This window comes from Leguminivora glycinivorella, chromosome 22 (assembly GCF_023078275.1).
Source record: "Leguminivora glycinivorella isolate SPB_JAAS2020 chromosome 22, LegGlyc_1.1, whole genome shotgun sequence".
Classification (NCBI taxonomy): Eukaryota; Metazoa; Arthropoda; class Insecta; order Lepidoptera; family Tortricidae; genus Leguminivora; species Leguminivora glycinivorella.
In genome coordinates this window covers 8,645,350-8,673,021 of record NC_062992.1, presented here as the reverse complement: position 1 = coordinate 8,673,021, position 27,672 = coordinate 8,645,350, and the positions used below count along the sequence as shown (strand labels likewise).

Genomic DNA, 27,672 nt, shown 5'->3' with positions numbered 1-27,672 from the left:
AGCCAAGTGTACATCATTTAATAATCAAGAGCAATGTGTTAAATTTCAAAACATTTTTTACAGTGCCTTGAATAGTTTGCCTAGCTATCAATGTCAACTGTCAAAACAAGCTGCGTTTCGATTTCGGGCATCCGTGATGCTGTGCTGTAGGATAAGGCTTCGGTTTTCTGCTTGTGTTCATTGAATATTTAAACAATACGCATTATAAAACAGATTATATGATGATTCATTACTAAGTGCACGCTTTATAAAACTACAAAAATGGTGGTTAATGCCCCTGAGACGCCAATACAGGCGGAGTTGATATTCGTCATCGAGGCGACTTCAACAAATGGGGCATATATCAGCGAATTAAAAACGAATTATATCATACCTACGCTTGAGTAAGTATCTTTTGAAAAGGTTTACCTGCTTAACATTTGTATGCTTATATTCTTTATATCCGTACGTTATGTGAATTTATATCAAAATGTACTACATATGTTCCTTATATCCATGTCTAGGTATTTCCACGGAGGTGCACTAGAGGAGGGTGGTGGCAATGGCTCCGTGTATGGTATTGTGACATATCAGGCAGCGGACAACTTGCTGGCTCTGCCTGTGAACACATTTGGGCCATTCACATGCCCGCAGACAGTTGTAGAAACTATTGATAAGATACAGTGAGTATGTTTATACTATTATTAAGTACAAATTGTTTACATTACACAAATAACTGCATTATGTTTAGGATAAACTACATATGTGAGTGTGTTTGGTAAACGTCAAATCCCACTTTGTTGGTTACCATTAAGGCAAGATTTACTTGGATCTTTATATGAATAAACTGACAAAGCGGCTTTATAGCAATTGACAAAGCGGGACGTTTTCCCGTGCACATTCACATATATTGGATAAAATTTTGGAAAGTGAACAATTACAAGCCCAATTTATTTTATTGTATTTTCCTATTTTTCCTTTAATAGTGTTACATATTTATGGTTGCATTTCTGTGTTACATATGGATGTCACATTGAAACAAGCATATTGAATTTTGACTCATAAAATTAACATGTACTTATTAATTCTTACTCTTATTAATTACTATTAAATTAGATTAGTATTGATTCATTTACTTCATAATACAAATTACAGTATAAATTGCATGTCAATCTACGTGAATTCATATTGTGAGCATCGAGTACGAGAATATAAATAATTTCATAATAATTCTAAAAATAAACTATCAAATTAAAAAATATCAGTTCCAAATTTTCCTTAACCGCACCAAATTGTATGTTCTAAACATTAAATAAATGTCATATACAAAGAAAAAGTGACCAAAGCCTCCAGTGCTCCGAGCTGGACTGGAGGCTTTGGTCACTTTTTCTTTGTATATGACATTTATTTAATGTTTAGAACATAATAGTAGTGTTACTACTTAAAATAACAAGTTAAAATATTTTCTATGAAAGTAATTTAATTTGTTCTTAGAAATTGTATGTTATCCTCAGGTTTATAGGAGGCCAAGCAGAGAGCCGAGCGTGCATCACCGAGGCCCTGGTGGCAGTGGCTGCGTGCTTCGAGGAGCTCGGACGGACTGACAAGTCGAGACATGTGCTGCTGCTGTGCTGTTCGCCCCCTTATTCCGCTTATGCTGGGGGATTGGTGCCACCAGGTGAGATGTAGGGAACAAATCAAATTATTTTATTAAATATTTTTTGATTTGTTTTTTAAGTAGTAACACTACTATATATAAATTATAAACTGTAATAGATACCATACACTAAAGAAAAAGCGATCAAGCCCACTGGTGGCGAAGCCGGGAATCGAACCTGGGTCTCCAGCTAACGCGGCTGACGTGATAAACCGCTACACCACCTCGACCGCCGAGGTACCCGTCGAAATTTCTCTAGTGTATGTTATCTCTGAAGGCTAGGCGCCTTTGACCAACTCTAAGGGCGAGCAATTTGTGCTTGCACCTCCTATATGAATCCTTTTGCAGGATTACGATATAGCGAGAGAGATGGTGCTGCCATCTATCGATGTAGGGAACAAATCAAATTATTTTATTAAATATTTTTTGATTTGTTTTTTAAGTAGTAACACTACTATATATAAATTATAAACTGTAATAGATACCATACGCTAAAGAAAAAGCGATCAAGCCCACTGGTACTAGCACTAGATAACATACACTAGAGAAATTTCGACGGGTACCTCGGCGGTCGAGGTGGTGTAGCGGTTTATCACGTCAGCCGCGTTACCAGGTGAGATATTTATTTTTACATTATTATATTTATTATACTATTTAGTTATTTTCAAAATCTTTGTTTTTCAAGATAGTTATTGATTTTGTTTCAGAATATTTTCTATTTTTAAATTTTATATTGTACCCAAATTATCATAGGTAATTTAAGTTTAATTGAGTTAGGCCCACTTGCACCAACCACATTACTCAGGGTTAGTGGGCTGTCAACTGTCAAATTCCATGTAAAATAGTGGGTTATCCCGCGGGTTAACCCACCATTTTCGTTGGTGCAAGTGGCCCTTAGATTACTAATTAATAATATACCTTTGACATGTAATTTTTTAATTTTATGAATAAATGCTTATGAATATGATACTATAGCAGGTGTCTTTTAGAGTTCCATATCAAAAAGGTACTAAAGGAATCTTTATGGTGCAATTCTGTCCGTCTGTCTGTCTGTCTGTTTTCTATTAATTACATATGAAAAAAGTAATAGAACCTTAGTTCCACCAATGCCATACTTTTGTTGCAATTTACAAAAACATTCTACTAGCAGTACACTTGCCAATATTTTGTACTGTACGTTCTATGATTAAGTTAAATAGATCTGGTTTGGTTTTCCAAGTATTAACACAGAATTAACAGCATATATCGTCACTACTTTTAAATAAACTTGTATCTTCGTCTGTCAATGAAAAGAAAATTGTAGTAAGTATGTATGGAATGCATATAGACTTACTGCGTTTTAACTTTGAGGAACAGCGTGAGATACGAGATTTTTTAAAAGTAGTGACGATATAATAGTACAGTCGACTACAAAGAGATGTATACACTTTTTCACCTTATTGCATTGTAATAAGGTGAAAAAACCGGCCAAGAGCGTGTCGAGCCACGCTCAGTGTAGGGTTCCGTAGTTTTCCGTGTTTTTCTCAAAAACTACTGAACCTATCAAGTTCAAAACAATTTTCCTAGAAAGTCTTTATAATGTTCTACTTTTGTGATTTTTTTCATATTTTTTAAATATATGGTTCAAAAGTTAGGGGGGGGCACACACACTTTTTTTTCCCTTAGGAGCGATTATTTCCGAAAATATTAATATTATCAAAAAACAGTTTTAGTAAACCCTTATTCATTTTTAAATACCTATCCAACAATATATCACACGTTGGGGTTGGAATGAAAAAAAAAATCAGTCCCCACTTTACATGTAGGGGGGGGGGGGTACCCTAACAAAACATTTTTTTCCACTTTTTATTTTACCACTTTGTCGGCGTGATTGATATACATATTGGTACCAAATTTCAGCTTTCTAGTGCTAACGGTTACTGAGATTATCCGCGGACGGACGGACGGACAGACAGACATGGCGAAACTATAAGGGTTCCTAGTTGACTAAGGAACCCTAAAAATGGATACATCTCTTTGTAGTCGACTGTACTAGTACAGAAGGTTCACTGTTTTGATGTTCACAAAATGCCGCCGCACGCACGCGAGCAGCCGACAATGAGTTCTATTGCGTCGCGTGACGGTCGTCAGCATTGAATGGGCCGCTGGTGCACGGCCGCCGGCATGTACTATCAGCTGCAAAAGTGCATGGCGAATTTATCAATGAATTCATTCATAATTTCTCCATGCACTTTTGCAGCTGATAGTACAGTCAACCAATTGGAACCCTAGGCCACTGTAGAACTATGTCATAGTCACGTTATAAGTCAGATTGTAAGAAATCTCTTACTGCTTGTTATTTTGACATGGTTGTAGAGTGGCCTAGGGTTCCAATTGGTTGACTGTACTTGCAGCTCGGTGAAAGAAACGCTACGTGAGCCAACCCTGATACGATGGTAATAGATTACGCTCAATGGTGCGATGTTTTCAGGTGCGCCGGGAACCATAGAGCTGGCAGCCCGCCTCCTAGGCTCCAGTGGAGCTCAGCTGTCTATCGCTGCGGCCAGACGTCTCCCTGCACTCTTGAAGCTGTACGAACACGCTGGCGGGGACACACATCATGCACAACTGAGGAATTACGCTAAGGTATAATTTGGGATTCTAAAAGCAAGTACGAGTACATACAGAAACATTCTTGTTTGTGATGTTTACTAACCATTGGTCTTAGCATAGATTAAATATAAGAAGATCATACCATCCCATACATTAAAATGCGACTGCCTAAGAACCCGCATACACTACACCACACATAGATGGCGGCACAAATAAATGCCTTGTTGCCATCGATTATTTGTAGATTGGCGTCAAGTGTTACTTTCGAGCCATAAATCTATGTCAAAAGTAACACTTAACGCCATCTACAAGTATAATCGAAAGCTACAAGACATTTTTTTTGTGGCGCCATCTATGTGTGGTGTAGTGTACGCGCGTTCTTAGGCGGTCGCATTTTAATGTATGGGATGGTATGATCTTCATATATTTAATCTATAGTCTTAGACGTATTTTTGATTGTCCTATAATAGGATCTATAGCTATGTATGTCTCTTTGGAGGTGTGGGTTCGGATCCCACTGCTGCCACCTTGTGTATTGTGTAATAAAATGAGGGTTGAATGACAACTGATTTTATTTAATAATATAGTACTACGCAAAAGAGTATTTTTTTTGCAAATGCTGTAATGTCATTCAAAAGAACGGGAAGGCCCTATAAGGCCATCTTCAGCAGATTTGTTAAGTTTTTACCATTTTTTTAAAAGCTTTCAATGTTTTTTAAGGTCCTGCTGGAGGTCTATTTATTTGCCATTAATCATTTAATTTAAAATTTTCTACTATCGCTTGTAGATGTAGACAATTCTGCTTGATAAAAAATTGATTCACATTCAACATCATTCATCATCATTTTGTTTAGGCAGGTTTTACGGCTGAGCTACGACATTGGTCTAAGCGCGACAGCGGTGAGCGGCGGCCATACATTGGAGCGAGACACAGCGATGGGACTTTTCATTCGCACGTATGGCTGCCGCTCACCGCTGCCGCGCTTAGACCAATGTCGTGGCCGGGCCATATCCCAACCTTAATGTCCTGCTCGAGGTGTATTTATGACAACTTCAACATCATCCATACTAATATTATGAATGTGAAAGTGTGTGTCTGTTTGTTTGTCCGTCTTTCACGGCAAAACGGAACCACGAATCGACGTGATTTTTTTAAGTGGAGATAATTGAAGGGATGGAGAGTGACATAGGCTACTTTTTGTCTCTTTCTAACTCCCCATTTCTCTAAAATGGAGGGTGGAAGTTTGTATAGAACATTCCGCAATTTTCGAATTTAACATGAGCAAAGCAGCGGGCAATAGATAGTTATTTCATAATTTTCATTGACAGCTAGAATAAAACAATGATTCGTTTTGCAGGACCCTCGGCACCTAGTGTTGCTCCGCGGCTTCAGCCTTAAGGAGCGCCCGCCGAGCCCCGCGCCGCCGCCGGCGCCCGAGGCGCCCCCAGACATATATGGGTATGTACACCACAGATTACTGGCATATCATAGATCAAGCAAATATAATATGGGCATTTGCAAAAATTGGGACACAAAATTAGTGAAAGTTAAATTTGTTTTTTATCATGCAGGAACGTCTGCGAGCGATATTACGTATTTTAAAATTAAAGGAAAAATGGAAAAATTCACACCGGCAGGACTCGAACCTCCGACCTTCTGCTTTATGATTAAAAATCATCATTTGTAGGTAAAATCAAGCAGCCAGATAAGAAATCGAGTTAAAATTTGTATGAAATTACTTTGCCCCCTTGTGGATAAAATGCAATTTTGCTATCTGTTTTCGAATAACATAGTAAGCCTTTAACAATTGGTGTTGTGAAAAAAAATACATACTTATATTGATTTAAACTAACACGATCTTCACTCATATTAGTCCCGTTTTAATTTAATAATATAAATACATACTTACTTTGTCAACAAATTATTTAAGAGTATTTTCCACAGTCAAGGCCGAGGCGCACCGCCGGCGGCGCCCAGGCCGCCACAGTTCCGGCCCACGGCCGCCGTCCGCCCCAACGCGGGCTGGCTGCCGCCGCCGCGCAACCCCTTGTACGACAACTCTGCCTTAGTGCGACAACTGACGCAGCCTTCATACCCGCCCCCACAGGTACCTCATGGTTTTATTACTTAGCCTCAGTAACTCAACATCTCATATACGTATGGGTTATAGGGTTGCAAAAAAGCGGTATTTTTTCTGACTTGAAAAAAACAGGTTTTTTTCTGGAGTATGTTTTTTTTTCTAAAGTACGAAATCTCAAAATTTGCAAAGCAGTTAATACTTCTATACAGTTTTTTATACTTAACTGTTAAACGAATTTAATCAAATAACTTTAATTTCTGGTCTTATAAAAGTAACATTTACAAAATCTGTAGTTGGTAGTTATCACTATTTACTGTTGGCAACACCACCGCCTCTCCACGCTGCACGCCGCATCGGGGATTCCCCAATAAAAGTTTTTATACTGAATGTTAATCGAATTATCAACTCACGAAAAACCGTTATTGTCGAATTATTTGTTCATCTGAAAAAAAACAATGGTGCTCGGTTTTTTTTCATAATTCTAATTTTTTCTATTTGCAAACCTACGTATGCCGTTTGTTTGAAGCGTACCTAATCTTAGAATTAACCTGTAATATGTCCATCTAACAGGAATATCTACATGCTTACTTCGTAAGACCTATCCAGTAGAAAATTACCTACAAGCCAACAACCTTTTTGTATCTAACTAGCTTGTGAACTTCGTAAAATCTCAGCAAACAGCGTAAAAATGTTATTTCTGATATCAGAAATACCCTCTAGACATTCAAAGTAGGTAATAATTCTGACCTGAGGCCGCCGTCCAACCTAAATCACTATGGTTGCCGCCTCCCATATTTAACATGGGAGTAAGTACGCTTTTTTCTTGAAGGTCTGAAGATCGTATCGGTCCAGAAACCTCTCGGTCATCAGTTTATAGCACAATTAAGCTATGCGAGTCAGGGAATCCAAAGAAACGCATAGTTGAGGTCTGCCAACAGTGGTAGCTATCTAAGTGATGAGGATGGAAATGTGTTGAATAGAATCTTATTGTTTGCAGCCTGGTATCCAACGCATGCCCGGTATGATGGCAGCAGGTCCTTCCACCGGGGCGGCTCCCACTCCTCAACGGACCTACATCTGGAGCGGAGTACTAGAATGGATGGAGAAGGGAAAGAATCCTGGAGATCAGCAGAAGGTTACCAAGCATCTACCATGCCAAGTGAGTTCTGTTTAGGTCTATTTTTCTACTGAAACGGACCACAAAGAGAACAGGAATTGATTCTAGTATGGCGTCCAAATAATGCCAAACTGTTTAAAAAAAATTTAATATATTTCATATAAAAGATTTGCCAAAAATTACAAATTTTGAGATGAAAATCAGTCGAGCGTCATAACCAAAAGTACTAGGCGATCATAATACGCTAAGAGCAAAATCCTTAGGAAGGTGGGTTAGGTCAGGAGCTGTAGTAACTCCTAACCGGATTTACATTTGGAGCGGGGTATTAGAATGGATGTAGAAGGGAAAGAATCCTGGAGATCAGCAGAATGTTACCAAACGTCTGCCGTGCCAAGTACTGTTCTATAGGTCTATTAAAGTGGTCCCTTAGAAATTCTATCCTGGTATCCAAAGAATGCCTAACTGTTTTGTATAATTTTGAGGATAGTTTGAAAGATAAAAGCAAAATCTTTAGGAAGATGGGTCAAACCAGGGCTGTTTCAACTCCTGATCGGACATACATTTGGATCGGAGTATAAGAATGGATGTAGAAGGGAAAGAATCCTGGTGATCAGCAGAAGGTTACCAAGCATCTCAAGCCAAGTGAGTTCTGTTTAGGTCTAGTTTTCTACTGAAAAGGTTTGTTAGAAGTTATTTGTAGTCCGGTGTCCAAAATATGATGGATACCAAACATCGAGGTCAAGTCAAGGATGAGTTTTATTGGAGTACAACTCAAAATTGGACGATATTTTAAGAAGAATCTTGAAGACCAATTAAGTTTTGCTTCTTCATTAGCTTTACCTTTCTTTCAGGTGTCAGCCAACTCGAAAGACATAGAGCCAGAACTGAAAGTGGACACCTGGCCCAACAAACTCCTGATGCAGCTGATGCCCAAACAGCTGATCAGCAACATCGGAGGGCAGTACCTCAAGGATAGCAAATCCGTGCTGTTCCATCTTCAGCAAAACGAGGCACTGGAAGCGCTTACCAAAGTCATGGTTAATGGATTTGTAAGTAAACATTTTTTTAAATATATTTGATGAATTTCTTAGGATGCCAATATTTGTCACTCACAGAAAGAATCACAGATTTTTGGACCGCATTATGTCTAAAAATCATAAATTTTGAGCTATAAATCAGTCGAGCGTGTCCTCAAAATACCAGGCGATCATAATACGCACAGAGTAGCAGATCAGCAACACCGGAGTACCTGAAGGAAACGAGGCACTGGAAGCGCTTACTAAAGTTATGGTCAATGGATATGTAAGTATTTTTTTTTTTTAGGTAAACGTACTCAGTTTCTGACATGATTGCACCAAAAAAATTACAAGTTTTGAACCTTTAATCAGTCTAGCATCACCCCGAAAGTACCAGGCGATCATAACACGCTAAAAGCTTGGTAGCAGCAGGGTAACATCGGAGGGCACTAACCTGCCTCCGGGATAGCAAGTCTGTGCTGTTCCACCTTCGTCAAATTGACACGCTTGAAGCACTTACTAAAGTTATATTATTTCAATGGATTATTAACTACCTATATTCAATTTAGCTTTTATATACCTAACTTAAACATCGATTGATTTGGTTAATATTTTAACCACACCTTTTAAGTTGAAAAATACGCAGCTATATATTTGACTCTTTTGTTTATTCAAATATTTTTCCACAGGCCGGCTGCGTACACTTCTCACCAATGTCCTCACCACCGCAATGTGATATCAAAGTACTCATCCTACTATACACGCCTGACAAGAAAGCGTACCTCGGCTTCATACCTAACAACCAAGCTACGTTCGTCGATCGACTTAGAAAGGTAACTTATTTATGAAATTAAAGTATTGATTTCGGATTTTGTGTCCATGTTATGTTAGTAACAAGCGTAAGGGCAAGCCACTTTGAAGATGAATAAATGTTTATTCGCAAAGGTGCTAATCTAGGTAATTGCTGACTGTTTTATTTATTATATTTTATTTGTCAATATTAAACTATGAATAAATTTAAAAGTGGAAAATGTCTGCCTTGGGTGAGACTTGAACTCACGGCCTCTGGATGGATACTGCTAATCAGAAGTTAAAAAAAAATAAAAAAATAAAAAATAAACTATAAAATCTAAAATTGTTCTAAAATTAAACATTACACTGAAATAATTGTAAAAACTGTGGCATAGTGCCGAAGACGCTGGCAGCATTTCCTCGCTGGATTGTCAAGATAATACGCTGAGCGAGGAAGCTGCCAGCTCTTCGGTCGCCGGTGGCGTCTCTTAGTCTCTTCGATAAGTTCTTGAAGAGACTCAGAATGGAATAAAAATGTATTCGGCGCCGAAACCGCTGTATTTTCCTACGGTCTTCTTTTCAGAAGTTTAATAGCTAATAGTAAAAACCATTGCGTGGAGTGATAGAATCCCTCCGCGCGGAAGAAGTGAAACTGCCTAACATAACCTCAAAAACAATTATTCAAGTGACCATCACGTTTTTGCGTTCAGTTACGTCCATCTTTTTACTGTTTTAAATATTTCACATTGCTATTTGCTCAAATTATTGTAAAGCAATCATAAACTAATTTTGCACTCGATCTAAATATCGTCACTACTTTTAAAAAATCTCGTATCTCACGCTGCTTCTCAAAGTTAAAACACAGTAAGTCTATATGCATCCCATACATAATTTTATTTTCATTGACAGACGAAGATACAAGTTTTTTTAAAAGTAGTGACGATATAAAACACACACATTCCAACCAACCATTCCACCATTCTGGGCATTCTGTTCTGTCACTGACTGAGTGAATAAGTGAATGAATGGAATGAGTGAGTCGCGCTGAGACAGAACGTTACGCGCTGACTGAATGTTACGCGCTGAGTGAGCGGCATTCCACGCAAAGCAAAGACATATATAACTCCGTATAGACAGATAAAGTCTAAGAAAAAAATGTACCTCAGTACCATACATAAAAAGGTACGGTGGCCTAGATGGCGTTACACCTTTGGGGTACGCTCAGCTAGATGGCGCTAATATTAATGTTTGACATTTTAACACATAGTAAGCTAAGAATATGGGCCAAATTGTCAAAACTGAGGTTCAAAAGTTTTAAACCTGTGTCGAGAGATGGCAGTCTTATGCACTGTGATTACACATTTTACTTCGACAGTAACTCTCTATAATACTCGATCCTCTTTGACGCAAAGTAACAATGACTGTCAGTTGGAAGTCGTTCAAGTCGTATTAGAAGTTTCAATTCAATAAGTTATTACTTATTATACTAATGGTATTACAGGTGATCCAGCAGCAGAAGATGACTCAGATCATCAACAAACAGATGCCACCAGCTGTCAGTTCGGCTCCTATGCCCGGTGCAATGCCTACAGCCACAATGGCAGGTAAAAATACATTTATGTGGAAAGGGGATGGTTGCTTCTCCATACAAAGGTTGTCCGAATTTTCCTCTCTTGATATTGACATTATGGAAAATATTGCTGTCGCCCTAAGTTCGACTCTATTTCGATTTCTTCTAGTATTGTTTTTTGAGTGTGTTAAACTTAAGTTTGGCAACAGATTAGAAACTGTATAACAGTAATCTTTGTTTTCAATAAATAAAAAGACCGAATAACCGTGCAATGTTTTGAACAGATCATAGGAGTTAGTCACTGTTACATTAGCCTCTCTTCAAGTACGCCACATATTTTGGTCTTGAGCCAGCTTCATTTAAAAGTACCCCCAAGCTTCCGGATGTCGAAAAGATCATCTTTACAGCACTTCTTTTGTCTAAATGTGACCAAATGTCACTGCGCGTTGTAACATGTCGCGATTAACTTTTTCATACGATGTTTCCTACAGGAGCAGGAACGATGCAGCCAACCATGTCCTCGGCCGGCATGTCCAGCGGCGGCATGAGCGGCATGGGCATGGGCGGCGGCATGGCGGCCGGCATGGGCTCGCTGCCGCTCGGCCCGCAAGCCCCCAGTCCGCAGGGCATACACCAGCAGATGCATCCCCAGGTCTGTACTTAATTCTACAAAGATCTAAGGAATTAATACTCTTCCTATGAGTTCTAAAGACAAAATGCAGCATTTCGTGGCAGTTTTAACTACACCGCCACGAAATGCTGGAGCAACATACCACCATCTTCTGGGCAACTTGCTAGCTCACTGTCGTTAGGTCCTTAAGCCCCACTCCACAGTGCATACATCAGCAAATACATCCCCATGTTTGTTTTGTAGCTAAGTTTCTAAGAAGACGCAATACTACAGCATTTCGTGGTAGTTTTAAATACACTGCGGCGAAATGCTGGAACAACCTACCACCACCTTTTAGGCAACTTGCTTTTTTACACGCTTTTAAAGTAAAACTAGTAAATTATCTTCTTTCTAAGCTACAAGCAATATCAAAGGTATAGTGTATCATGAGACAGCGCTAGTCAAATGTCTCGCGGCATATCCGGCGGCGGCATGAGCGGCATGGGCATGGGCGGCGGCATGGCGGCCGGCATGGGCTCGCTGCCGCTCGGCCCGCAAGCCCCCAGTCCGCAGGGCATACACCAGCAGATGCATCCCCAGGTCTGTACTTACTTCTACAAAGATCTAAGGAATTAATACTCTTCCTATGAGTTCTAAAGACAAAACTGCAGCATTTCGTGGCAGTTTTAACTACACCGCCACGAAATGCTGGAACAACATACCACCATCTTCAGGGCGACTTGCTAGCTCACTGTCGTTAGGTCCTTAAGCCCCACTCCACAGGGCATACATCAGCAAATGCATCCCCAGGTTTGTTTTGTAGCTAAGTTTTCAAGAAAACGCAATACTACAGCATTTCGTGGTAGTTTTAAGTACACCGCCACTATATGCTGGAATAACCTGCCACCACCTTTAGGGCAATTTGCTTTTTTGCAGTCTTTTAAATTAAACGACGACAACAGACAACTCCACGGAGAATATCTCAAGAGCGCGGCTGACACATTTTTCATTAAAAATCCCTTACTATTAATACTTTTTTAGGACAAATTAAATATGTGTTTTTTCTTTTCAGGGCATGATGGGAATGGGTGGTAACATGGGCGGCCAGGTCCCCCAACAACAACAACAGGCTCCAGGCGGCAAAGGACCCCGGCCCTCACAGCTGGATGGGCTGGAAGCCGCGCGGCAGCAGAACCTGGAGAAGATCCAGCAATTGCAGCAGACGCTCGAGGCTGCTCATCAACAGGAAGCGCAGTTTAAGAGCCAGGTACTGCTTAATTAGGTCTATAGGAACAGCTAGACCTGCAGAAGACGTTTGGAGATAGATAGCAAAACTGCAAGTCTTGGAGATGATTATATAGTCAAAACAGCTGGGGACTTCAGCATAAGACGCAAATCTAAAACTGCTAGAGTTACAGGTCTTATTTTTAGAAGACCTGGAAGCCCATCAGCGGAACCTAAAGAAAATCCAGCGGTTGCAGCAGACGTTGGAAGCTGCTCATCTAAAGGAGACGCAATTAAAGAGCTGGGTACTTTGAAAGCGGGCTTTGACATGAATCCAGATTACTGGTGTGCCTGGAAAGTTTCCAAAATTCTGAAATTTTTCACATAAGCAAACTTCAGAAACTTTCAGTACTTTGTATGGACAATTGTATGGTTAGAAACTTTCCATTTCATAGATATAAAGCCTCTTTGTTTTTCGTGAATGTTTCGTGAATTTTTCAAGAAATTTAAGATTTCTTTTTTGGAAAGTTTCCCCAACTTGCACATCACTAATCCAGACATATGTTTTAGTACGCGGTTTGAGTACGCAACCAGTCGTTACGCTTTTATTCTGTGGCTATGCGATTGCGTAATGTGTTGATATGAATATTAAGAAATGCTCTTTAAATTTAAATGTGGAAAGGCAAACATTGCCTTGGGTGAGACTTGAACTCACGGCCTCAAGTCTCACCCAAGGCAGACATTTTCCACTTTTAAATTTATGCTAAGCCTAGTGGCATCGATTGCAGACGTTTCTGCTAACCAGAAGCTAAAAATGCTCTTTAGTTTTGATTTTTGTTTATGTGCACCTTCCCTTTTTAACCCCCGACGCAAAAACGACGGGCTCTGTCTATCTGTCTGTTTGTTTGTCTGTCTGTCTGTGTGTGTGTGTCTGTCTGTGGCATCGTAGCTCCCGAACGGATGAACCAATTTCGATTTAGTTTTTTTTTGTTTGAAAGCTGTGTTAGTCGGGTCGGGACTGTCCTTAGACATGTTTCATGAAAATCGGTCCACTATGTCGCGGTCGGGGTTTTTTTTTAAATTTTAATTTTGTGGTTAGGTTATTATTTAGGTGATTATCTTATCTGTCTTCCTTGCGAAATAAATTTGAGCTGTGATTGTTGGTACCAGTCTTCAGTAAATATTGGTTAATCAGTTGTTTGGTCGCCAGATGGACATCATGTCGCACCTGCAAGCAGCACAACAACAGGAGCAGCACTACAAACAGCTGGAGGTAAGCCATAATAGGCTAGTTTCCTACTGGACAAATCAGCTTCTTTTTATGAACTGTCAAAACGGTTTGCTAATATGGAATTACTATGAAATACTGAGGAGTAACATCACGGTCAAATCATTTACTTTATACCTTTCTCTTTGATTTAGGCCCATTTGCAACAACCACTGAACAGGGTTAATGGGCTGTCAACTGTCAAATTCCACATAAAATGGTAGGTTAACCCTCGGGTTAACCCTCCATTTTGGTTGGTGGTGCACGTGGCCTTTATTAAATAGAAATTATGTTTAAAAATAACTACTGTCTATATTTTTCTTCTAATTATGTGGTTCTTTATTTCGTGCACTGTATAAAATATTTTATTTTAAGTATAGGAAACTATAGCCTGTTCTCGATCCTCTTTGCTTCAAGACATACACTATGTAACATAATTGCCGAAGATAAATCCTACAGCTTATACATTACCTTCTATAGTACCTTTAATTTTCATGGTGTTTATTTTAAAAAAAGGAAGTGTTATTCGTAACCGCTATTCGATACCGGTTATGCTCTTAAATGGATCACCAGCATTAATGTTACATCCTGTATAAGACCTACACATTTCACTTATGACGCATCTTCTATTGCAAGTATTGTAGGAGTATTCCATGGGCTGTCCCGTACAAACGTCTTATTTTTCGTGTGTTGCGATGTCTTTTGTTAACATTTAACCTTGTCTTTTGTTTAAATTAGTCAAATTTAAATTTTGTTGAATAGTCAAATAAGAATAGAATAGAATTCTTTTATTTAACGTCACAACATAGTACACACAAAAAGAAGGCATACAAACAAAACATACAATGAACGCTAAATAAGACCCTCACGGCCCAGCCACGACATTGGTCTAAGCGCGACAGCGTTGAGCGGCAGCCATACGTGCGAATGAAAAGTGCCATCGCTGTGTCTCGCTCCAATGTATGGCCGCCGCTCACCGCTGCCGCGCTTAGACCAATGTCGTGGCTGAGCCGTCACTCAGCATGATGACGCGGCAACCCGCAGCGCTGGTTTTCTGTGAGGACCTGAATACATCTAAGTTTAGCAACGACATATAAAACAATTAAGAAAAAAAAAGAAGAAATTAAATAAACATACAAATTCAATCAATTATAAAAAACACACAATAGCCAAATAAAGTCTAAACTATGGTGGTAAATATATGCCCCCTGCCATATTAAGGGTTAAAGCAGGCGATCATGTTTCTGTGCATAATTTGCAAATTGACTGAGTAAAATTTAATTTTACACCAGCCATATTTCAGAAAACTTACGTTTGTACGGGTCAACGGTAGGCTATTTCGTGGAATGCTTCTACAATCTCCAAACTCTATTCAAAAAATTGTCCACCCGTTCCAGGAGCAACGCAAGCACCAGCAGCAGCTCCAACTCCAGCAGCAGCTGCAGCGAGGACCTGGAGCTGTTCCCCGCATCATGAGACCCATGATGCCTTCCAACCCTGGACTCAGGCACCTGCTGCAGCAGGTAACTAGGAAACCTCTACCACTTCCAGCAGGTGCAACGAAGACCTGGAGCTGTTCCCCGCATCATGAGACCCATGATGCCTTCCAACCCTGGACTCAGGCACCTGCTGCAGCAGGTAACTAGGAAACCTCCACTGCTTCCAGCAACGAAAGCTCCAGAAGCAGCCCCAACTCCAATAGCAGCTGCAGCGAAGACCTGGAGCTGTTCCCAGCATCATGAGGCCCATGATGCCTTCCAACCCTAGACTCAGGCAATTGCTGCAGCAGGTAACTAGGAAACCTCTACCACTTCCAGCATCTGCAACTCTAGCAGCAGCTGCAGAGGACCTGGAGCTGTTCCCCGCATCATGCGCCTCAAGGCGTAAGTTGAATCCAGAACGAAGCAAAGGATTCTATAATTGAAGAAATAGAATCCTGAGCGTAGTGAAGGAATCGAGTATTAACGCCCAAGGCGCCCATATTTCACCGCACCAACTAGTAAAAGCTAACAAGAAATCCACAAGAGTGCAAAGTTATTTCATACAAATTTTAACTTGATGTCTTAATCTGGCTGTTAGATTTTACCTGTAAATTATGATTTTGCATCATAAATATTCAATTATATTGATGGATTTCATTTAATTTGATGTTTATATTCAGTATTTTGTCATGTTGGTGTGGTGAAAAATTTTGTGTATCACTCGGTGGCAAAGTTTGTAAACCTTCGTCTTGATACCCTCGCAACGCTTACGGCCCAGCCACGACATTGGTCTAAGCGCGACAGCGGCGAGCGGCGGCCATACATTGAAGCGAGACACAGCGATGGGACTTTTCATTCGCACGTATGGCTGCCGCTCGCCGCTGCCGCGCTTAGACCAATGTCGTGGCTGGGCTATTAAGATTCCACTTTTTAATATTCCGCTTGCTCGGGTATCAATATTGGCACGTGCGGTTAAATAACAACTTTGCCCCCTTGTAAAACAAATAATTATTACGCCACTTTGTATTTTTAGCTCGAATAAGTGGCACTGTTCTCAATCCTTTTGTAAATATTGCTTGCTCACACTACGAAATTAGCGTACAATTAGTAATTAAACTTAAAAAAAAATGCCACATCCATTTTACAGCTTCGTGGGGTACAATGGAAATGTAGTTCATCTTTGCTGAAAAATACTAACACCCTTATTCATAAACGTACACTAAAGTTATCCAGCCGATAAAGTTCTTTTGTCCCTTTCTATCACACCAATACGTCGGAAAGGGACAAACGAACTTCATCGGCTTGCTAACTTTAGTGTACATTTATGAATAACGGGGTAAGAGTATAATCTTAAAAAACGGATGGTTAAAAATACAGATGTAGCGCGAAATGTTATTCTTTCGTATTTTTACGGAAACTACGAACGTGTCATGCTATTTCAGTCAGGCTCAATACAAGACTTTGACAGCTAGCACGATAAATACGAACGTTCCCGAGAAATTACGATGGAAAACCATTAGGCACTGCATTGCATTACTTGTTCCGTCTATTGTCCTTTGAGTCGTCGGCTACCCAAACCCTGCTTACGGCCCAGCCACGACATTGGTCTAAGCGCGACAGCGGTGAGCGGCGGCCATACGTGCGAATGAAAAGTCCCATCGCTGTGTCTCGCTCCAATGTATGGCCGCCGCTTACCGCTGTCGCGCTTAGACCAATGTCGTGGCTGAGCCGTTAGAACTTTTGCACTCCTTTTTGCTGTGTACTTAACACAGTGTACATTGCACAAGTTAATGTTGGCAACGCGCACGTGACACTCCTTGAGTTGCAGGCGACGGTGACCGCTTTCCATCAGGCGGACCTTATGCTTGTTTGCCACCGACGTAGTATTAAAAAAAGCACTATATCTGTGCGTGAATTTATGAATTACATTTCTATTGCCCATGTAGGTTCTTATATCAAACACTTTTACTGTATTAAAACTTAATTTCATTTATTTAATCGTGCGTGGAAAACATACTATAACTCGTAGCGCTTTTTCACATTTATCCGATCCGATATCGGATGTAGGAAGGATGTCAGAGGCAAATGTCAAAGATGGTGCCTTTAATATTATAAGATAGGTATCGGTCCTACATCCGATATCGGATCGCATAATGAGAAAACGCACTAAGAAGTATTAATTGAAAACTTGATTGATTCATGAAGCTTTACATAATGAACGATTTTAAATTAAAATCACAAAGTTATATTTAATTGCCATGATTATAACATTTAAATACAAATAACGTATTATTTTTAGTGACTGAGCGATTTTTTTATTCACCTATTTTCATCTCAAGTTTATAACTTGTGTAAAGTAAGTTTTCCACATCTCTTTATGGCCTACCACGAGTTTTAACTGATATGACACTGACATATTCCCACATATTGATGGCACTGGTCCCACCAAAAGCTAGAAAAATGAACAAAAGTGTAAATAAAAGAGACGCGATAGCGAGTTAGGGCCCATTTAGACGGTACGAGAACTCGCAACTCCAGGGAATTGGGCTGAATGAACACAGCAAGTGTTCGACAGCCCGCCTGCCTCCGGCCGGGCGTCCCTACACTACATCTACATCTAGGACCCATTTAGACGGTACGAGAACTGAACAAGAAAGCATACGAGTGCGAGACCTTCAAATCAGGAGTGAACAGGCATCTTCTGAGCGAGCTCACTCCATCGTAGGCCACGTCTTTGCCTTTGGCTAGTCGGTGGTCAAGAGTAAGCCCATTTATAAAAAAAAAAAAGAGTTTTATTACATTGCGGTATTTGATGGCTGTGCAAAATTGTATAACCTCAATAGTCCGCAATGTAACTAAAATCGCATGCGAGTTCGCACACCGTCTAAAGCCCCATTTAGATGGTACGAGTTTCTCGCCCGTCTTGGTCGAGAAACTCGTATGACATAATCGTATGCGATAATCGCCTGGCGAGTATCGTACGAAAACGTTTACATTAGTGCGAGAAATAAAAACTCGCATACGAGTATCGTATGCGAGACTCGCCAGGCGATTATCGCCAAGCGAAATAGTTTAGACGGAGAGTAGAATTTTCGGGAGATATTTCCATAACATTTCTCGACTCGTCTAAACCGGTTCTCGTATGACATTTTTTCTCGAACGTGCGATTGTCGCACGAATCGGAGCGAACCGATTTTCATACGAGTTTTGCCTGTCAACTTTCGTGCCTAGTTGCTAATTAATTAATTATATACACATATATTATATGCTTTTTTATAATATTGGGTATAATTTACCTTGGATTTATTTGAATTTAAGATGATAATATTAAAAACACTATAAATGATTTATGAAGGTCTCAATAATATACAATAGGGAAAATAATGATTTCGACCGTAGCGTTACCTAGCTAATAAAATCTTGGTTGCGATACTTGCGATTAGGTTTAGGATATTATTAAACATAGAATATGAATAACATTTTTTTTTTAATTATCGTAGGCATTTTGCCCCATAGATATATGGGGTAAAATGTCAGTAGGTAAACATTAACTATATAATATTAATAAGCCGAATTTATTTTTGGTTTTAGCAGTTACTGAGAGGTAGCTATAAATATAAAAACACCATGTTTTACATGATTTCTACTGAATACATTTCGACTGAGTAGCGTATAAACTCGTATACGATTCTCGCATATGTGTTTTGTTTACACGGAGACATACAAATATCAAAGGCGAGGCGATTATCGCCCCCTCTCGTGCGATATCGTACGCATAGTTTACATGATACGATATTTTTTCTCGTACTTCGATAATCGTACGTTCGAGGCGAGAAACTCGTACCATCTAAATGGGGCTTATGGGGCTTAAATCAGGCCTTATAGTTCTTTGCCGAACGAATTTGTCGACTGGTCTGGCCTAGCGCGTAGTGACCACGCCTGCTAAGTTGCGGTCCCGGGTTCGAATCCCGGTAAGGGCATTTATTTTTGTGATGAGCACAGATATTTGTTCCTGAGTCGTGGATGTTTTCTATGTATATAAGTATTTGTATATTATATGATATATCCCGTGGGTGTCGTAGAAGGCGACTATGGGATATGGGTTAAATTGTGGTGTAGGCGAGAGGCTGGCAACCTGTCACTGCAATGCCACAGTTTCGTTTTCTTTTAACCCCTTATTTGCCAAGAGTGGCCCTGAAGCTTTAGTAGTTTCATGTGCTCTGCCTACCCCTTTATGGGATACAGGCGTGATTGTATGTATGTATGATATATCGTTGTCTGAGTACTCACAACACAAGCCTTCTTGGGCTTACCGTGGGATTCAGTCAATCTGTGTAAGAATGTCCTATAATATTTATTTATAAATCTCTCTCTCTCTCTCTCTCTCTCTCTCTTTGTGCAAAATTATGACGTCGAGTTGCGGAAACCAAGCCCGCGTTTACCTATATAGCTTGCTCTCTCGTTTATTTACACGGGAGCGACTATATTTTGTTCCTTTCTATAGCCGAATAGCTCATCGACAACTCGCTTTTGGTGTGACCAGGGTCTAAACAATTGCTTCTCACTCTTACTGGTATATTAATACCAGCCAGATATACTCTGACAAACAAGTCTGTCAGTAAATAAGAACATAGAAAACTATATCCATCCTTTTCTTTAGGCGTCGTTGGCGCTTCGTGGTATGGTCGGTAAACCCAATGACGCTCCTGCTCGCGACCTTTTTGTAGAATTTAAAATCATACCTCTGCCCTGTATACTTATACAATAAGTGGCTGTATTCACATACGTCAACCGCGAGAAATTCAAATGCAGAGGTGCAAATGATAATTACCCCTTACGCAGCAATAAACACGCAGAAAGATTAATAGCAGAGCGCCACAAATTGGCGAAGTCGGCGAAATCGGTCTATTGTCTCGGTCCGTCAGTATTCAACCGCCTACCAGAATGTATCAGGAATGCAACTAAAACTTCCGCCGCCGGTTTTAAGACTAAATTAAATATGTGGCTGCTCAATAATATGTTCTATGATTATAATGAATTCTTCGACATGCCACTCACCTTGTAATGTTTACACTACTGGATATCGATTGTTTATTTAAATGCAATATTATGTAAAAGTTTAATTCGACTAAACTGATTACAATTAAATAAGACATGTAACTATTGTTATCAAAGCGCTGGTGGCCTAGCGGTAAGAGCGTGCGACTTTCAATCCGGAGGTCGCGGGTTCGAACCCCGGCTCGTACCAATGACTTCTTCGAACTTATGTACGAAATGTCATTTGATATTTGCCAGTCGCTTTTCGGTGAAGGAAAACATCGTGAGGAAACCGGACTAATCCCGATAAGGCCTAGTTACCCTTCGGGTTGGAAGGTCAGATGGCAGTCGCTTTCGTAAAACTAGTGCCTACGCCAAATCTTGGGATTAGTTGTCAAAGCGAACCCCAGGCTCCCATGAACCGTGGCGAATGCCGGGATTAACGCAATGAGGATGATGATGTAACTATTGTTATCAATAAATTTTTCATTTTCATTTTTAGGGTGCTAGAGAAAAGGATACCTATAGTTTTCTTAGTTCTTATTTACTGACAGACTTGTTTAACAGAGTATATACAGTAAGTAACAGTACTTGCAGCGTTGGTGTTGAATTCGTGGTCAGGTCACTGTTCTACATTTAAATTTCTGGCTAATGGTTCTACTATTTCAATGCCTATTTTCATTTCTCATAATAAAATAGTTCAAAAGTAAAGTTAACCAATTTATACATTATTTCAATAATAATAAGTAAATTCGTATACATGTATCTATAAATTTTACTTTTGAACTACTACCTATTTAATTCATCTTTTTCTTAATTTTTGGCATCAAGTCTTGCATTGTAAATACATCCTTACTGCACGGTTATTACTCCACTTCTGGTTGCACTTCAAACAGACAGACACTCATTGAAAATGTTCATTGGTAATATTATCATAAATATCGAATTTCTAAATAAATAGGATATTTATAATTTTTCATTACACTCGCTAGTAAACGGTGTTATTACATGCCTGTATACTGATACGTAATGAGCTATTTTACCGCCCTAGGGCGGTAAAGTGAATACCTGGGTAGGGCGTTCTGTGACCTGTCAAAAATTACAAGATGGCGGACGAATGTTCGAAATGTCAGCGTAGGTATTTCAATACATTTAGTCAAAGACATACATAACTCCGTATAGACAGATAAAGTCTAAGGAAAAAACGTACCTCAGTACCATACAGAAAAAGGTACGGTGGCCTAGATGGCATTACACCTTTAGGGTAGGTACGCTCAGCTAGATGGCGCTAATATTAATATTTGACATTTTAAAACATATCAAGCTAAGAATATATTTAAAAGTTTTAAGCCTGTGTCAAGAGATGGCAGTCTATGCACTGTGATTACACATTTTACTTCGACAGTAACTCTCTATAATACTCGATCCTCTTTGATTTAGTTTAATTACTTCGCGAGTGTGATGAAAAACATTGTGTATATCACAAGCGGCTGTAGGATTACAAACTTGAGTAATTAAAGCTTTCCATCTTCGGCGTCGGGCTTCAAACATCTCGTTCGTAATCCTTCACTTTCCGCCCTTAATCCACAATGTACTATTGATATAATTATACAAGTCAGTGCAAAGCCAATTTATACTAGCGTTTTAGCATTTATACGTGCCTGTCCGTTAGTCTTTTTTTCATACTAATAAACATCATCAATGCAAAACTCGTCGCCATGATATCCTAAAGCTTGGTCTACATGTAGCACTTGTTTTAGCAACAGCAACAGCCCCGAGGCGGGCGCCCGCACATGTGAACGCGCCTTATCACGCCAAGTAATGCTTGCATCATACTATACTAACTACACATGCCATAAACGTGCCGAGGAAAAACACTTGAAGGATTAAGGCAAGGCTTTCCATCAGGCGGACCGTATATCTGTTTGCCACCGACGTGGTATAAAAAAAATTGAAGCAAACTTGGTGAAAAGCAACGTAAATATGGCGCTATATTACCGCACTAATGCACTAAGGGCCACTTGCACCATCCGCTTAACTAAGGGTTTATAGTGGGCTGTCAACTGTCAAATTCCATATAAAATGGTGGGTTAACCTCGGGTTGTAACAGCATTCCCACTCCGTCAAAAAAAAAAGGGTTAACCTCGGGTTAACCCTCCATTATCGGTGGGGCAAGTGATCCTAAGCGCATTACGCAACTATGAAAAAAATAAATGCCATATTAGCCATATGTACTATACAAGCTCGGCCACACATGCGCGTTTTTATAGCGTAGGCGGAGCGGTAGCGGAACGTTAGCGGAGCGCAACGATAGCGGTGCGCCGGACGAACGCTGGCGTTGCGCCGACGTTGACAGTTCGCGCACTTGTAATACAAGGCTTGTACCTTTCGAGAAACGGGCCCCAGCGGACGCCGGCGGGAACTAACGAGCGCGGATTGCGAGCGGAATGCGCGCGGATTGCGAGCGGAACACCGGCGTTCCGCCGACGCACCGCTATCATTGCGCTCAGCTAACGCTACGATATCAAAACGCTTTATGTGTGGCGGAGGCTTTAAAGTTTGAACAGTACTTGTGTGAAGAGGGAATTCGTAATTCGTTTAATTTATCGCCACTCGTTTGGAACCTCATATCTTTTCCGCACTTGTATCGTAATGTACCTAACAAACATGCCATTGTGTTTTTCCTAGGCACGTTACTCTGATCTGACCATACATTTTGATTGATAAAAAGAACCCGCGTAATCCAATGATCAATATAAAACTAATGAAAATTAGTTCCTAGTAGACCACAGAACCCGTAAAAAAAGATGATTTCCGAGAAACAAAATAGATGGTCAGATATTGAACTAGACGTAGCTGGCATACTTAGCACGTGAACGGTTTTTCCCCCTTATTCATAAACTTACACTAAAGTTATCAAGCCGATAAAGTTTGTTTTCAGTACAGATGGTGTTTTTTTTACGCACTAGTGCGAGAAGTGGTTCATTATATGCCAGGTCGAAACTTCGGAGGCTCATCTGTACTGAAAAACGTCGTACGATACACGTGCGAAAAGGAAATTCGGAACTCGTCTCGATTTAAAACACTCCCTTCGGTCGTGTTTTAATCTATCGCCACTCGTTTCGAACTTCCTTTTTTACGCACTTGTATCGTAATGTACTATTTATCACACCTGCACTGAAATGTGCTATTGCACGCAGGCGGAGCGTAAGTTATAGAAAAATCGTTCTCCCAAGGGAATAATGAAATTTCTTGTACCGTACTTAACTTTTTTACATCTATTTACATATTTTTTACATTGCGAGTGTGATGAAAAACATTGTGTGTAACTCGGGGAGTATGAATATTACTAACTCTAGTCTTTAAATTTAAGTTACTCTCGTTAGTAATATTCAACTTCCTCCCCTTGTTGCACAATGTACTATTGTCCCTTTCTATCACACCAATACGTCGGAAAGGGACAAACGAACTTTATCGGCATGATAACTTTAGAGTACGTTTATGAATAAGGGGGTTTGTCATTTGCAGATACCGCAGTCAAAAAAATACGCCATTAAAAAGTAGTTTCGCATTTATTTAGTTTCATTACATTTCATATATAACTTAACCACAAAATTAAAATTTTGAAAAACCCCCGAGCGCGAAATAGTGGACCGACATGAAACATGGCTAAGAACACTCGCGACTAACTCAGCTTTCAAACAAAAAAACGAAATCTATTTCGGTCCATGGGTGAACGGATTTAGATTTCGTTTTTTTGTCTGAAAGCAGTTAGACAGAGTGTTCTTAGCCATGTTTCATGAAAATCGAGACTAGGGGGGTTGTTTCAAACTTTTAACACCCCGTAAGTTTTTGCGTCGGGGGTTAAAAAATAGTAAACAACAGCGTTATTTGAGCACGTTTTATAAATAAATATTTTTTTTGAAAAATTAAAATGAAATGAAATTGCTATATGTAAATAAACATCCTATAAAGGTCCTTTAAAAATAAATTTAAAAAAAAACATCCATATGCCTAATGTCATGCTTCCTACATCTAGTTCAACTTTGGTTTGTAAACTAACACTATTTCATCATTACCACAATTACTTGACCATTTTTATCCCCCTTATTCATAAACGCACTATGTTATCAGCCGATAAAGTTCGCTTGTCCCTTTCTATCCCACCAATACGTCGGAAAGGGACAAACGAACTTTATCGGCTTGATAACTTTAGAGTACGTTTATGAATAAGGGAGTTAGACTTTATAATGACGAGGTAAGGTTTATAATGGTCAGTTATTTGTGTTGCTTTGTACCTTTGCCAAAATCATCTGTTTTCGCACTTGTATCTCATTCTCCACTATTCTATCTTGTTAGTCAGACCAAGCTAACTTCGCAGCGATTTTGACAGGCCCGTCTATACATATAAGAACTAAGTGACCACATAATTTCATAAAGTTTTGACGTTTAAATAATTTGCATGGTCGGGGCTATCAAAATCCTATAGTTTGTAAATTGTACATCTATACCATATCCGGCAGATTATTTTGACTTAGGAATAGTATAAGCCATAAAGGATGATTCACAATAGATCGGACCGGATTCATGATCACGTGACCATACTCCATAGACAACGAAGCACCGGAAGACCTACCCGATTTAACGTAAGTCATCCTTTCTAAGCTCACTAGGAGAAACCATTTCTTGACATAGCTGAAAGCAACAGACTCAGTCCGTCCATATCGGCTCTTACGCTTTTTTTTACAATATCTGGGCGACCGAGCTTCGCTCGGTTCTGTTTCGTATCCTTGACCTGTGTCGCCATCTAGTTGGAAAATAAATAGTCATCGATCAATCGAAAGAACTCTCAGTCTTAACAACACAACTACTCCACACGAGATGGCGCGCGTTTCGTCACAAAAGCTCAGAGTGTATTTTTCTATTCGTGTTAGCCTTGACCTGTGTCGCCATCTAGTCTTTGAAGTAAATAATACTTACATCGACCGAAAGACTTCTGTCTCAACAATACAACTACTCCACACGAGATGGCGCGCGAAGAAAAACGCGTGAAAACTCGAAAATTCGCGTTTTCCGGGACCTAAGGATATGTTAGATCGATTTTTCACCCACGAAAACCCCCACATAACAAATTTCAGCGAAATCGTTAGAGCGGTTTCCGAGATCGTCGGTATAAATAAATAAATAGATAAATAAATAAATAAATAAATAAATAAATATACAAGATTTGCTCGTTTAATAGTATAAGATTTACAACCAAACATTTTCCACTGTTCTTACTTCATTTTGCATTGCCTAATTTTCTGCCTTCGGTTCAAACTAATCTTTAGTGCCTTCCGCATTAGTAGGTACAGTAAATAACCTAACCACAAAATTAAAATTTTGAAAAAAAAAAGATTTTCATGAAACATTTCTAAGAACACTCCCGACTAATTCAGCTAAATCTAAATCGGTTCATCCGTTCGGGAGCTACAATGCTACAGACAAACACGCAAACAGACAGACAGACACGTCAAATTTATAACACCCCGTCGTTTTTACGTAGGGGGTTAAAGAGGTTGGAGCAGTAACAAGTACATTTTTTTTAGAATAGAATATAAAACGAGAATGAAATATTTGTATATGACTCACAGCAAACATTTCGCAAAGTTAAGTTTTAGAGCCAAATAAGCCGAAAACACAGCCGTGATGCTAGAGTCTGTTCGGAAAGAGAAGGCGTGAAATTTATGGGGTCAAATACATAAATAAATAAAAAATATAGGACATTATTACACAGATTGACCGAGTCCCACGGTAAGCTCAAGAAGGCTTGTGATGTGTGTACACAGACAACGATATATATAATACTAGCTTTTGCCCGCGGCTTCGCTCGCGTTAGAAAGATACTAAAAGTAGCCGACGCCACTCTCCATCCTTTCAACTATCTCCATTTAAAAAATCACGTCAATTCGTCGCTCCGTTTTGCCACACCTCGGACACTGGCGATCAAATATATGAAAGAGGCGCGTTCCTAGCACACAGTCTAAGCTCGTGTAGGTGAACGCGTACTATGCTTGTATGAGTGACATATGACAGGTCGACTGTTCGCGTTTTTGACAGGCGGTAACTGTCAGGTAACCGAGAGGGGGTGGGCGGCACTTTCAGTGGGGAGCGGAAGTGGCCATACTGTATGATAATACTCTTTTTTATACTGTGGTTTTGCCGTGAAAGACGGACAAACAAACTTTCCCATTTATAATATTAGTATGGATACAAATACTTATCATATACCTACGTAGAAAACATCCATGACTCAGGAACAAATATCTGCGCTCATCACACAAATGCCCTTACCAGGATTCGAACCCACATCCACATTCCACGATCCACGACTCTTTTCTTTTCGAACAGACTGTACATATCTCTCGCTATCCAAGACAAACACAAATGTCATTACGAATGTAGCTATATATTATAGGTATAGGAATATAATCGATTTGTATGATCCACAGCAACCGCAGTACAGACCGACCGGCGCCCGCGCAGCCCCGCCTCAGCAGTTCGATGACGTCAACAACTACGACTTTATTTAAACTTTGATACTCTAAAAACCATTTAAATAAAAAGAAAAATGGAAAGATGTACTTCTGCAGTTGAACCAGCGACCTTTTGGAATACCGGTCCATGCGCTCTGTCCTACAGTATGGCCGCTCTCTGCTTCCCGCTGAAAATGCCGCCCACCCGCTCTCGATTACCTCACAGTTACCGCCTGTCAATAACGCGACCAGTCGACCTGTCTTATCTCACTCATGAAAGCATGGTACAGTCACCGGTATTATGTGATGATTTCTGTACCTTGTCACGTTAATGTCTTATTTGAAATATAGTACGAAATTGTCAAACGATTAAAAGCGACAAGGTATAGAAATCATTACTTACACACGGGCTATGACTGTGTGCGTAGGAACGAGTTTGGGAGGAGAGGTTTTTTTATATATTTGATCGCCATTGTCGGAGGTGTGGTGTCTCACTCACGTTATATTGTAATAGACGTTACAATTTGTATATCTGTACTGTTGTTTATTTTAAGGTAATAATGAATTAATGATTTAATCATTTTATAATATAATGATTTGTGATATTCCTAAACAAAAGTTACCACACCGGTTGTGAGGTCGATTTTAAAGCCTTATTGCCGAATAAGTTGTAAATTTTGTTTATGAACGACTCATTTTAATATAGGACATTGAATAAAAGACTTTAAATTAAA

General features: G+C 39.7%; 1 protein-coding gene across 1 annotated transcript; it reads left to right on the top strand.

Annotated features, from left to right (window-relative positions):
* The first annotated feature begins 115 nt into the window (after positions 1-115).
* LOC125238095 (mediator of RNA polymerase II transcription subunit 25-like) lies at positions 116-27,672 on the top strand. Its single transcript, XM_048145383.1, has 16 exons — positions 116-383; positions 504-662; positions 1,494-1,657; positions 4,107-4,261; positions 5,587-5,687; positions 6,174-6,336; positions 7,307-7,468; positions 8,278-8,475; positions 9,132-9,275; positions 10,736-10,838; positions 11,296-11,460; positions 11,866-12,014; positions 12,487-12,681; positions 13,849-13,911; positions 15,303-15,428; positions 26,915-27,672. The coding sequence occupies exons 1-16, from the start codon at positions 262-264 to the stop codon at positions 26,993-26,995; spliced, it is 2,250 nt and encodes a 749-aa protein (XP_048001340.1). The 5' UTR covers positions 116-261; the 3' UTR covers positions 26,996-27,672.